This window comes from Mobula birostris, chromosome 1, assembly GCF_030028105.1.
Source record: "Mobula birostris isolate sMobBir1 chromosome 1, sMobBir1.hap1, whole genome shotgun sequence".
Lineage (NCBI taxonomy): Eukaryota > Metazoa > Chordata > Chondrichthyes > Myliobatiformes > Myliobatidae > Mobula > Mobula birostris.
In genome coordinates, this window is record NC_092370.1 from 80,428,005 (window position 1) to 80,442,883 (window position 14,879).

Below are 14,879 nucleotides of genomic sequence, written 5' to 3' on the forward strand. Positions count from 1 at the left end.
GGCATGCTACATTGGCACCAGAAGCAAAGTGCCACATGCCAGCTGCCCCCAGCACATCCTCAGACTCTGCTGGTCATTGACACAAACAGCACACTTCACTGGGACATCCTGGTGAGCCAAAGGGCCCTTACTGTGCTGGACTGCTCTGTGTTCTGTGTTGTAACCTTTATGGGCAGTGAGGCCTGGCATCAATGTGATGGCCAGCACTGGAGGTCTTACCAAGGAAAATGGAGTCGAATTAAACGGATGGACTCGGATCTTCCAATCTCTCTAGTGTTGGGACAAGGTGATATAGGGTTGGAAAGTGACATCCTACTTCAAATAAGGCTGTAGCAGCATTTCTAGTATCCACAGGCTGGCTAGTTTGACATCAATGGTAGCTAAGGTTTTAGAAGAAACTAGCAGGAAAATAATCAAGAGGCACTTGGAGAAGTCTGAGTAAATTAAAGAGAGTTAGCATGAATTTGCAATAGGGTAATCTACAGTAACCGTATGTTTTGAGGAAACAATGAAGGAATTGCAATGGAGTCTGTTTATAAGGATTCCAAGTGCAGCCTCAAAGCTGCTGCACGATTTCCTGAATCTTATGCCCAATGCTCCGACCAGTGAAAGGCAGCATGCCACATGCTTTTCTTTACCACCCCAGCTGCATGTGTGACCACTCTCAGTGAGTTATGGACTTGGACCCAAAGATATCTCTGCACGTAAAAGGATCTTTAAAAGGATCAGATCAGAGGGAAGTAAATAAAGCAAGTCAGCTCTTGTCATCCAGAAACTGACTGCAAAGTCGGGGGAGTTAAAGGCTGCATTAAGCTGAAGTGGATTTATCCCAGCTACAATGCTGCTTCCAGTTCTGATCACTGCACTTAACTGTGGATATTAACATCCGGGAGTTCAGCTTGAATAATTTCATATTTCAACTGCCAGGTTAAACTAGAGAGCTTTGTGTTGTTCTACTTGTAGCCATTAGACCGCGTTGCACAAAACTGAAGCTTAGTCTCCTTGAAGATCTGCAACACCCCCATCGACTCCCGGGAACCACTGACCATGACAGCTCAAGGTGGGGGAGGATTATTTAGGATGGTTCTGAGAAGGCCCCAGTCTTAGAGGCCCTGAGTAAACACCAGAGGGATTGTACCATTTTGCCAACTACCCACCCACCTACCCTATCAACCACCTGCAGTCCCATTCGTGGGAGAGCCTGAGCTTCCCACGTTGCCCCAACCCACAGGACCAGACTGGGAGCAGTCTTCCTCATCAAGAGGCTGCGTCAGAGGAAGAACTGAGGAACCGATTGAGGCTGCACGATCAGCAAACTTCAGGTGTAATTTGTAATTGGTTTCTTTTTATTTATTTAGCAGCACAGTGCAGAGAAGGCCCTTTTGGCCCTTCGAGCCACACGACCCCTGCAAACCCACAATCCCAATTTTACCCTAACCCAATCATGGGACAATTTACAATGACCAATAAACCTAGCCGGTATGTCTTTGGACTGTGGGAGGAAACCGGAGCAACCCAGGAAAACCCATGGGGAGGACATACAGAGACTCCTTACAGAACACAAGAACAGCAGAGTGCAAGGGGAAAGCAGTAACAGAATGCGGTATACAGTGTTACAGTCATGGAGAAAGTGTAGTGCGAGAAGACATAGAATGCAATGGCCATAATAAGGTATTAAAATCTGAATCCGGCTTATTATCACTGACAAATGTCATGAAGTTTTTGTGGCAGTAGTACAGTGCAAGACATAAAGGAAGGAAAGGTACTTTGCATCCGGAGTTTCTCCGATTAGCGGACAACTTCCCTCCACACCTCTCTGATGTAGTGGGGAACCGCATACAAGGCAAGTTACAGCCATTGCCTCCTGCCGGGTGAGTTTTCAAAGAGATCACCAGCTCGTAACCCAGCACGGATGGAAAGCGTGCAGGGGAGCCGGCTGGATTCGAACTCAGGACCTTTCATCCCGAAGTCCGACGCTGATGCCACTATGCCACCAGCTGGGCTGCAAGACATAAAAACTACTATAAGTTACAAAAGTAGTGCAAAATAGGAACAGAGGGTAGTGTTCATGGGCTCATACACCATTCAGAAATCTGATGGTGAGTTTATTGCACAAGAGGATAACCCAGGAAATAGCTGTGAATAAAGAAGGGGCCGCCTCCATCTGGGGAGGGTTTGGGAGGCTGCTGTGGGTATGGGGAAGGTGTTTGCCTTTTTATTTTTTCCTTAATATGTAAATTTTCCGATGCTGAATTGAAGCGAGGAATCCGATGACTCAGTAGAAACGTAGAAACCTACAGCACAATACAAGCCCTTCAGCCCATGATGCTGTGCCAAACATGTACTTATTTTAGAAATTACCTAGGGTTACCCATAGCCCTCTATTTTTCTAAGCTCCATGTACCTTTCCAGAAGTCTCTGAAAAGACACTATCGTATCCACCTGCAATACGATCTGCAGTTGTACTGGAATGGTGAATAACCAGAATTTGATCTTCTGGATTCATTCACCAGCTATTCATTACATAAAACAGCTTCTGATACTGGTCAATTCTTTAATGATAAAGCAAACTCTCCAGTAGTTTAGCAAAAGCACTAAGCAGTAACAAATATCCATCACAATTCAAGTCACATGAGAATATAATTGTTGTAACTGAAGCAGTCTCGTCATTAAATTTTCAGTGGTCCCTTAAGTCTAGATGGGTAATTGATACACAATAAACAAAGCAATAAACATACATATTTTCATTCAATCCATGGGCAGAACTGTCCTCTGAGACAGTGTTCCACATAAACTATGTTATTGTAGCAAACTGGCTGATTTTGTACAATTCACTCAAATTGATTCAAAGGCAAGTGTTGTGGCAAAAATTCTCTCTCCTTGCTACATTAAAAAAAAACTCAGCACATCACCAAAGCCATGAACGCTACCTTGTTATTCTTCTTTTACACTATTTATTAGTTTAACTTGCAGGTAATTTATTTGATGTTTTGCACTGTACTGCTGCCATAAAACTATAAATTTCACAATGTGTCAGTGACAATAAACCTGATTCTGATTTAACATACATGCGCAGGTTCAAAGAAAATCAAGTACGGGATTATAAGTGTTCGTGGCAGGCACGGTCACCTCCAACAAGAGAGAGTCTAGCCACTACCCCTAACACTCAGTAGCTTTACCAATACCGAGACCCCTTCATCAATACCCTGGCATCATCAATATCTAGAAACACAACTGGACCTGCCACATAAACACAGTTGGGTACAAGAGCAAGTCAAACCAATCCTAATACCAACACCCATCCAGGCATTTATAAGCTTAGCTGTTACCTATATTAATTGAACTCAAGATTGTTTCTAGTACACTTGTGTAAATAATTGTTACTCCAGATCTAGTGCAGCATATAAAAACACAGTAAGATAAAGAACACAATAGTAAAACAAACACAATAAATATAAATACATAAGATAGCAAAATAGATACTTTCCATGTACATGAAGTAACACTAGGAATAGGAATATCTGTAAATAAGGTGACTGACAGGAAATGATAAATTAATGGTGCTGGGGAGTGTGGTGGGGTGAGTTAGTAGGTGGAAGTGTTGATCAGCCTTACTGCTTGGGGAAAGTAATTGTTTTTAGTCATAGTCATACTTTATTGATCCCGGGGGAAATTGGTTTCTCGTTACAGTTGCACCATAAATAATAAATGGTAATAAAACCATAAATAGTTAAATAGTAATGTGTAAATTATCCCAGTAAATTATGAAATAAGTCCAGGACTAGCATTTTGAGTCTGTTGGTCCTGGCGTAGTTGCTATGTAGCCTCCTTCCTGATGGTAGTGGGACAATCAGTCCATGAGTAGGGTGGGTGAGACCCTTCATGACATTGCTGGCCTTTTTTTATGGCACCTTTCTGTAGATATGTCCTTGATAGCACATCTTGGTGATGCATTGGGCAGTTTTGACTACCTGCTGTAAAGTCTTCCTGTCCAGTGCAGTGCAGTTTCCATACCATAGATGAAAGGTTATATAAACTCTGTAAGTTCTCAAAGACTGTTCAGGATGCAGCAATGAAATTGAGATGGAAGTGGTTTATTGTGGTCACAGGTAGCAACATACTGAGAAAAGCTTGCCTTACATACTGTTCATACGGATAAAATCATTACGTAGAGCATTGAGCTAGAACAAGATCAAACAACAACAGAATGCAGAATAAAGTGTAACAGCTCCAGAGAAAGGTTAACAATGAGGTACAAGATCATAAAGAAGCAGATTGTGAGGTCAAGAGTGCAACTTATCATAGGAACTATTAATAGTCTTATAACAGCAAAATAGAAGCTGTCTTCAAGCCTGGTGGCATGAGCATTCAAGCTTTTGTGTCTTCTGTCCGAAGGAAGAGGGAATGACCAGGGAGAATGGGCTCTTTGATTGTGCCAGCTGCTTCACTGACAGCCAGAAGTGTGGACAGCTTATACATTGTATTGATTTACTAATGGAAACAAGTCAGTCTGTTTGAATATTTACTGAACCTTGCTTTTGCACACGCTAATGCGAAACTAATGACTTAATTTTCTCTTGTTAGTTAATCAATGGTGCAGTGCTGTTGATCCTTCTGTCAGTACTTGGTGACCCAGACCACTACCACCTTATCCATGCTGAACTTGGCACCAACTTTGACTTCACAGACGATGCTAGTAAGTCTATCAACATATTTACTGCCTCTGCTATTCTGTCTCTCTCCCTATATCTTTCTTTACTGCTTCTATTCCATTTCCCTCTTTCACCCTTTACAGTTTTCCTCATTCCCTCCCTCTTTCTCCTTCCTTCTTTTTGTTTGTCTTTCATTCCCCCACCTCCCTCTCCCATATTCCTAGTCCCTTGTTGGTTTCATCTCCCCTACCTTCAACAGAGTCAGTGGTGTATCTGGTAGAGCTGCTGACTCACAGTTCCAGGAACCCAGGTGCTGTCAGTATGGAGTTTGCAGTTCTTTCTATGACCATGTGGGCTTCCTCCAATTGGCCCAGTTTCCTCCCAGCTGTGGGTTGTTATGTTAATTGACTGCTATGAATTGGCCCTGGTGTGTAGGTAAGTGAGAGAATCTGGGGGGAGTTGACAGGAAATTGGGAAGAATAAAATGGGATTAGTGTAAAAGGCTTGATGATGTCAGCGAGCTTGTTTCCACAGTGGTGACTGGTAATTGGTTTATCATTGTCACATGTACCAAGATACAGTGTTTTCTTTCTTTTCAAATCTTTTTATTATTATTATTAATTAAAAAATAACAAGTACATCGAGGTAAGCAACACTTACAATGTCTCAAGGAAAAAAAACATGAAAGATTGAAAAATTTTTGTGATAATAAAAAAACCGTACTAAGCAGAAAAGTGGGGGGGAAACCCCATTAGGTGTACAACCCCAGAGCCATGCATCATACAAAAAGCTTCTAAAGATAAACATCAAACCGCCAGCAAGGAAAAAAAAATACCAGAAATTTACAACTAGATCATGGAGAAAATCTATCAATTAACTCAAATGATAATAACGAGCAAATGAACCCCATCTTTTCTCAAAATCAAATAAAGGTTCAAAGGTTCGACTTCTAATTTTCTCCAAACTAAAACATAACATCACTTGAGAGAACCATTGTGACAAAGTGGGAGCTGGTGTATCCTTCCACTTCAACAAAATGGTCCTCCTGGTTATCAATGTAACAAATGCAATAACATGTTGGTCAGACACAGAGATACCACGGATATTTTGAGGAATTATTCCAAAAAGCACAGTTAATTTGTTAGGTTGTATATTAATTTTAAGTGCTTTGGAAATTGTCAAAAAAACTGACTTCCAGAACTGTTCCAGAATAGAACAAGTGTCAGTGTAGCTGTCTCAGTTTTACATCTATCACAATAACTATCAACATTAGGAAATATTTTAGACAGTCTCTCCTTCATCAGATGGTAACAATGTACAATTTTAAATTGGATTGGTGAATGATTAGCACAGATCGAAGAAGAGTTACCAGCTTTAGAATCCACATCCAATAAAAGTCAAATTGAGTTCCTTCTCCCAATCTTGTTTAATCTTAGACAAAGGACGCTTATCCCATTGTAATAATAAATTATAAATTCTTCCAATAGAACCCTTCATCAAAGGATTCATACTCATAATAGTATCTAACAGGTCAGCCTCCAATATATAAGGAAAATTACTTAATTATTTTTGTAAGAAATGTATAACTTGAAGGTATTGTAAAAAGTGTGAGTATGAAAGAGAGTATTTATCAACTAATTGTTCAAAAGACATCAATTTATCTTCTTTAAATAAATTCAAAAAAGAATTGATACCTTTATTTTTCCAAAGTAAAAAAAATGGATCGCTCAAAGAAGGCTTAAAAAAGTAATTTCGATAAATTAAATTATAAAGTTTAAATTTTTTAAGATTAAAAAAATTGCAGAACTGGAGCCAAATTTGTAAAGAATGCCTAATCACAGGGTATGGGTTTAAATTAGCAACTTTAGCTAATTGTATAGGTAAAACAACTCCCAATAACAAGGTTAAGTAAAACAGCTTCACAGCTTTCAATTCCAGGTCTACCCAAATTGGCCGATCGTTCTTATCAACCCAATATAACCAAAAGGACATGTATCGCACATTAACAGCCCAGTAATACATTCTTAAATTAGGCAAAGAAAGACCTCCATCCTTTTTCAACTTTTATAAGTGGCATTTACTAATTCTTGGTCTTTTATTATTCCAAATAAAAGATAAACTAACAGAATCAATCCGATCAAAAAACTTCTTAGTCAAAAAAACAGGGATATTCTGAAATAAATATAAACATTTTCATAAAATCATCATTTTAACTATATGGATACGACCGACAAGTGAAAATGTAAGTGGACTCCATCTACTAAATAAATACTTCATAGAGTCTACCAAGGGAATGAAATTGGCTTTATTTTTTAGTAATTACAACACATAAACATCTAAAAGAATCCGTGACTTTAAAAGGAGTATTATCATATATCGAGACAGATTCCGTAGGGAAGATGGTGGCGCGACACAGCTCGCAGCGGCCACTCCGGTGGTGATGTCTGTTATTTGTCAAGTAGAGTGCCGTGCACAATCCTGATTTGATGGAGACAGACGTGAGATCACGGAGGAACATCTGGTGAAACTTCTGAAATGCCTGCTTCGCTACCGCGGCTATTGTGTGATCCGGAATCTCCGGAGGAGAAGGCCCTGAGTCCTCAGCTTTGCTTGTTGCTCAGCGGCTGGGGTGGGGTCGAAGTATTCGGCAGAGGATGGTGCTCGGAGAGGCTGTGTCGGAGGGGCTGGTCGGAGGCTCAAAGTTTTCGGACGGACTCAAGAGTCCGCTGCGGTCGGGTGCTTCCGATAGTGCTGCATCAGCAAGTTGGCGGCGTTTGGAGTTTCATGGCAGGGAGAGTTGCTCCCTTCTGCCGCCTGCGTGAGATGATGAATCTATCGGGACTTTAAGACTTTTTTTTACCGTGCCCATGGTCTGCTCTTCATCAAATTATGGTATTGCTTTGCACTGTTGTAACTATATGTTATAATTATGTGGTTTTGTCAGTTTTAGTTTCGGTTTGTCCTGTGTTTCTGTGATATCTTTCTGGAAGAACGTTGTATCATTTTTTAATGCATGCATTTCTAAATGACAATAAATGAAAACTGAGAGTTCTCATAATCTAATAAAGATTCATTTAAAGGAAACAATTCACTTTTACTAAAATTTGGTGTTTTGTGTGCCATCCATAACAGATCAATCCACAGATAAATATAACAAGGAAATACAAAAGGGAAAAGAAAGCAGAATGTGGAATATGCTGTATGGCTTGATGACTTTGTACCACACACTGATTAGGCCACCGATGGAGTACTTACCAGCTGGGAAATGCTCTCTTCTCATTACTACTATCAGGGAGGAGGTACAAAAGCCTGAAGAGTCACACTCAATGATTCAGAAAAAGCTTCTCCTCTCCATCATCAGATTTCTGAACAATCCATAATTTCATGAACACTACCTCACTGTTCCTCCTTTACAATATCTGTCTATCTATCTATCTATGTGTTATTTATTAATTATTTATATTGTAACTTATAGCAATTTTTTATGTCTTACACTGTTCTGCTGCAGCAAAACAGCAAATTTCATGACATATGTCAGTAATAATAACTTTACGCTGAGTTCTGGTCAATGGATCTTTGAGGAGGACGTGACAGTTCCTGGAAGGGTGAAGGGAAGACTTACGAAAATGGGTGCAGGGTGAGGGTTTTTGGCTCCAGAGTAGGAGTGCAGAAGCTGGAGTCGGAGCAAAGATGTGGTGCGGAAGGGGTTTATTTTGATTCAGCTTTGTGGAGAGGGTGGTGAAGCTGGAGTGGATCTCCGAGAGAAGATCCCAAATCCAGGGAAATCTGAACTTACAGAGTGATCTGCTTCCAGGAAAAACTGGCTGAATAAACCAGAATATGAGGTAGTTGGCAAAACAAAATGCAAAACAGGCCCTGTGGCCCATTGAGTTCCTGCTGGCCATTAATCACCCATATTCATGAATCCCATTTTATACTGCCACACTCTGCTCAATACTTCCCCCCCCTCCCCAGATTCTACCACTCACCCACACATGAGGGGTGATTAACAGTTAACTTACCAATGCTCACATCTTTGGGATGCAGGAATAAACTGAAAACCCCTGTGGTCACCACTTCACACATTGGACGCGGGTCTTTGTAACTCTGAAGCAGTGACCCTACCAGCTGTGCCACTGGGCCACTGACCGACGACTTCTTTATCAGTAGGGGCTGTTGTCAGAGAGTCACAGAGCACCACGGCACAGAAACAGGCTCCTCAGCACTGACGGTGAATTGAAGCCCAACCAGTAATCTTTGGGGCTGTAAAGTGATTGAACTAACCACCACGCCACCCTAGTGAGGACAAACTCATTGCTTGTGGAGTGGGAGCTGGTACAAGCTGGGCCTTTAAAAATGAATTGGATGGGCACTGGAGGGAGACTGATTTACAGAGCAATGGGGACAGTTCAGGGGAACGTTTTGTTCCTTTGGAAGTTGGCATAGACCAAATGGTCTTCTCCAACAACTTAATGATTCTCTTTCCTTCTTAATGATTAAACTACCCACAAGAACCCCGTGCAGATACCTCCAAATCTACTGCTCATGTATAGCCCAAACCTCCTTCCCTGTTTGGATACTATGGAGATTGCTCCATATTTGTTGCAGCCCGTTCATGAGTGGTGACTCACCAGCAACTCCCTGAGGGCACCTAGGAAGGGCCAATAAACACTGACCCACGTCCCTAACTGAATTAGGAGAAGAAACCAAATGCAACATATTCCTGGAGCGGGTGAAGTGGGTGGTTCAGAATTGTGTCAAGGAATCTCAGGTGAATCTAACATCACTATGGAGATGTGGTGTCCCTTTGGCTTGATTTACCCTTATTGCTGTTGTTATTGTAAAATTAACACAGGTTCAGCTACATTGTAAATCCTACAAAAGACAGTGAATATTGCTTAGTCCATCATAGGTAAGGTCTTCCCCACCATTGAGCACATCTACACGAAATGTTGTCGTAGGAAAGCAGCATCCGTCAACACGGACCCCCATCACCCAGGGCATGCTCTCTTCTCGCTGTTGCCATCAGGAAGAATGTATAGGAAGCTCGGAGCTCACACCACCAGGTTCAGGAGCAGGCAAAGGGGATAACTTCACTCAACTTCACTAGCCCTGTCATTGAAATGTTCTCACAACCAATTGACTCACTTTCAAGGACTCTTCCTCTCATGTTCTCAATATTTATTTATTGTTATTATTTCTTTCTTTCTGTATTTGCACTGTTTGTTGTCTTTTGCATGCTGGTTGAACACCCGGTTGGTGCCGTCTTCCATTGATTCTATTATGGTTGTTATTCTAGCATGGATTTGTTGAGTATGCCCGCAAGAAAATGAATCTCCGGTTATATATGGTGACGTATATGTACTTTGATAATAAATTTACTTTGAACTTTTGAGCTTTGAACTATTTTCTCTCAAAGAATTGGTTTATTATTGTCATATATACTGAGAAACAGTGAAACGTTTTATTTGCATGCCAACCAGCCCGATCATTCAAGGGAGAATAAAAGGCAAGACAGAAAGCAGAATATTGTGTTACACTTATGGAGAAAGTGCAGTGCAGGTAAACAATTAGAACTGTACAGTATAGGCAGATTCAACAGAAGCTTTTCAAAGACAGTTGGACAGGGGAAGGTTCAGAAAGTTGTGGGTCAAATGGGATTAGCTTGGATGGGGCGTCTTGATTGGAATGAACCGGTTGGGCTGAAGGACCTGTTTCTGTTTCCCTACCTGCCTCAACAACCTCCCCGACAGCTCATTCAACATACATACTACCCTTTGTGTACAAAATTTGTTTAAGTTCCTATTAAATTTCTCCCCTCTCTACTCCCTCTAGTGCTTAATTCCCCAACCCTGGAGAAAAATAGAGTGCATTCACCCTGACTACGCCCCTCATGATCTTATACACTTCTATAACAGTCAGAAGTCGTCGTCCATGTAGGTACCACTGAAATAGGTAGGATGAGTGACGAGGTTCTGCAGAGGGAATTCAGGGAGCTAGGTGGACTTGGGCCCTCTGCCCGAGTAGAAAAGGGAGCAGCAGGTCATTGCAGTATAATACTGCTTTGACCAGTGACCAATCAGCATTAGCAAGAACAAACTAAAGGAAGGTAGGGATGTGCAGTGGCTATCGTCTGACAGGACGGAGTCAGAGTGGTGATCTTGAGGCTTTAGCTCTTCAAGGCTTCAGTGAGAGAAAGCAAAGGAACAAAAAGTTCAAAGTTACATTCTCTTTCATTCCCTTCTTGATATCTGCTCAGCTAGGGCAGTAGAGATGCCAGACAGGATAGTGCAGTGCTCCTCTTGCAGGATGTGGGAAGGCAGGGAGACCTCCAGTATTCCTGACAACTACAGCTGCGAGAAGTGCATCCAGCTGCAGCTTCTAACACTCCACATTAAAGAGCTGGAGGTGGAACTGGATGAACTCTGGATCATTCCGGAGGCTGAGGGGGTGGTAGATAGGACATATAGAGAGATAGTTACACCCAAGGTGCAGGACACAGGAAACTGGGTGACGGTCAGGAGGGGGAAAGGGGCTAAGCTGCCAGTGTGGACTACCCCTGTGGTCAACCCCCTCTACAACAGGTATACCACTTTGGATACTGTTGAGGAGTTGACCTAACAGAGGAAAATCACAGTGGTCGGTTTCTGATACTGAGTCTGCCTCTGAGACTCAGACGGGAAGCAGGGAACAAGAGGCAAGCTGTGGTAATAGAGGATTCATTAGTTAGGGGAACAAACAGGAGGCTCTGAGGGCAATAACGAGATTCCCAGATGGTGTATTGTCTCCCGGGTGCCAAGGTCCTGGATACCTCGGATTGAGCCCCCAGCATTCTCAAGTGGGTGGGTGAACAGCTAGGAGACATGATCCATGTAGGTACCAATGACAGGAGTAGGACAAGTGACAAGGTTCTGTATAGAAAATTCAGGCAATTAGGTGCTAAGTTAAATGACAGGACCTCCAGGGTTGTGATCTCAGGGTTGCTACCCATGCCACGTGCTAGTGAGGCCAGAACTAGGAAGATTATACAATTTAATACATGGCTAAAAAGTTGGTGTAGGAGGGAGGGCATAAGTATTTTGAATCATCCCAAGATTTGGGAAGCTGGGACCTGTATAGAAGGGATGGTTTGCACCTGAACTGGAGGGGAACTTATATCCTAGTGGGAAGATTTAGTAATACTGCACGGTGGTGTTTAAACCAGAGGTGCACGGAGATGGAAACCAGAGTGCCAGAGCAGTGAGTGGAGAGGTTGTGGAGGCGGATCTTGGTAAGACCACAGACAAAGTTAGGAATCAGAAGGTTGAGCAGGGTGCAACTAGTGTCCTGAGCTGCCTACACTTCAATGCAAGAAGTATCGTAGGAAAGACAGATGATAAAGCCGAAGATGAGGTAGCTGGTTTACATAAACAGGCAATGTGTAGTGAGGAGCTGCTGTTGATGGGGCAAAATTGAAGTCAATAGTTACAATGTAAAAGGGGAACAAAATCAAAATGGGTGACTACAGGACTGAAGGTGTTACGTTTGAGTGTGCGCAGTATATGGAATAATGTAGATAAACTTACAGCACAGTTGCAGATTGGCAGGTATGATGTTGTAGGCATCATTGAACCACGGTTGAAAGATTATAGCTGGGAGCTTAATGTCCCAGGATACACATTGTATTGAAAGGACAGGCAGGAAAGTAGACGGGGCGGCATTGTGTGTTGATAAAAAAATGAAATCAAATCATTAGAAAGAGGTGACAGAGGGTTGGAGGATGTTAAATCATTGTGGATAGAGGTAAGGAACTGCAAGGGTAAACAGACCCTGATGGGAGTGTATACAGACCCTCGAAACAGTAGCAAGGATGTGGTGTGGTCTATAAATTACAATGGGAGATAGAAAATGCATGCCAAAAGGGCAATGTTACAACAGTCATGGGGGATTTCAATACGCAGGTAGTTTGGATTACAGGAAGGGGAGTTTCTAGAGTGCCTACGAGATGTTTTTTTAGAGCAGCTTGTGGTTGAGCCCATGAAAGGATCAGCTATTCTGGACTGGGTTTTTTGCGATGAACCAGACTGACTAGAGAGCTTAAGATAAAAGAACCCTTAGGGGAAAGTGATCATAATATGATTGAATTTGCCATGAAATTTGAGAAGAAGAAGCTAAAGTTAGATGTATCAGTATTACAGTGGAGTAAAGGGAATTACAGAGGCATGAGAGAGGAGTTGGCCAGAATTGGTTGGAAATGAACACTGGCAGGGATGACGGCAGAGCAGCAAAGGCTGGAATTTCTGGAAGCAATTTGGAAGGCACAGGATATATACATCCCAAAGAGGAAGAAGTATTCTAAAGGCAAGATGTCACAACCGTGGCTAACAAGAGAAGTCAATGCCAGCATAAAAGCCAAAGTGAGGGCATATAATAGAGCAAAAATTAGTGGGAAGTTATAGGTTTGAGAAGCTTTTAAAAACCAACAGAAGGCAACTAAAAAGTCATTAAGAAGGTGGAGATGGAATACAAAAATAAGCTGGTCAATAATATTGAACAGCATATCAAAAGTTTCTTCAGATGTGTAAAGTGTAAAAGAGAGTCAAGAGTGCATATATCAGAACTCTGGAAAATGAAGCTGGAGGGGTAGTAATGGGGGACAAGGAAATTGCCAACAAACTGAATGAGTATTTTGCGTTAGTCTTCACTGTGGACAACACTAGCAGCATTGTGGAAGTTTCAGGTGTCAGGGGCCATGAAGTGTGTGAAGTTACCATAACTAGAGAAAAGGTTCTTGGGAAAGTGAAAGTTCTGAAGGTAGATAACTCACCTGGACCAGATGGTGTAAACCCCAGGGTTCTGAAAGAGGTGGCTGAAGAGATTGTGGAGGCATTAGTAATGATCTTTTAAAAATCACTAGATTCTGGAATGTTTCTATAGACTGGAAAATTGCAAATGTTATTCCACTCTTCAAGAAGAAAGGGAGGCAGAAGAAAGAAAACAGTAAGACAGTTAATCTGACCTCAATGGTTGGGAAGATGTTGGAGTCGATTATTAAGGATGAAGTCTCAGGTCTCAGGGTACTTGGAGGCACAGGATAAAATAGGCCATAGTCAGAATGAGTTCCTCTGGAGAAAACATTATTGCGTGTACATTGTGACAGAGACGCAACATAAAGATTTTTGCTCCTTCGTGTTGTGAGATGGATATAAGAAATAAAATTCTAATTCTAATGGAAGAGATTAGAGCAGGGATAATAATTAACAGACACGTACAGTGCCTTTATCAATTCTTTAAAAAGTTTATCTAAGATTGATGTCGGTACTGGTGAGGGAACAAACTATCCCTGATCCGGAATAACTTATCTGGATACTGGTTGCCTAGTCCAGATCCCAGGTTCTTAGTTCTGATTTTGGGTGCCCAGATCATTCCCATTTATCCAGGTAGATCCCAAGTTCTAAGATGCAGAGAAAGGGTTGGGTGGTTGGAGAGTGACAGAGCGAACCAAAAGGAAAGAAGGAGTGAATTACAGGAAGGAATGGTTGGATTAGGACTAATAAAGGAACAAAAGGGATGGCTCTGAGGCAGGAACAGAACCATTACTGGAAGTTATTCAACTCAGCATAAGCTCCAAAAGGCTGTAACTTGCCAAGTCAGGAGATAAAGGGTTCTTCCGCAAGTTTATACTGAACTTTTCTTGTAAAAATATCAAGGGACCACAGTCGGGGGAGGAAGAATGGGAGACAGAAGAATTGGTGATTGGTCACCTGATCTCACAGTTGTGAATTGACTAGAATGGTCCTGGACAGCAGACATCCTCAGCTGGGTCAGACCTGTCCATCAAAGCTGTCTTGCACTGCCATCTAACAACACACATAAAAGTTGCTGGTGAACGCAGCAGGCCAGGCAGCATCTCTAGGAAGAGGTGCAGTCGACGTTTCAGGCCGAGACCCTTTGTTAGTCCTGACGAAGGGTCTCGGCCTGAAACGTCAACTGTACCTCTTCCTAGAGATGCTGCCTGGCCTGCTGCGTTCACCAGCAACTTTTATGTGTGTTGCTTGAATTTCCAGCATCTGCAGAATTCCTGTTGTTTGCACTGCCATCTAGTGGCTCTAGATAGAGGTTCGAGAACGAGTTCACACAGAAGTGATCCATTGGGGAAGAATATCACAGAAAAAAATACACACATAAAACGCTGGAGCAACTCAGCAGGTCAGGCAGTATCTCCAGAGGGGAATAAAAAGTCAGTGT

At 42.1% G+C, this 14,879-nt stretch overlaps 1 protein-coding gene across 1 annotated transcript in view; it reads left to right on the forward strand.

Moving 5' to 3' along the window:
* The window catches only part of laptm4b (lysosomal protein transmembrane 4 beta), a 48,938-nt gene that overhangs the window by 13,980 nt on the left and 20,079 nt on the right, over positions 1-14,879 (forward strand). Inside the window, exon 2 of the mRNA XM_072264409.1 lies at positions 4,585-4,696. Coding sequence (XP_072120510.1) covers positions 4,585-4,696 — 112 coding nt within the window. The remainder of the gene's footprint in view (positions 1-4,584; positions 4,697-14,879) is intronic.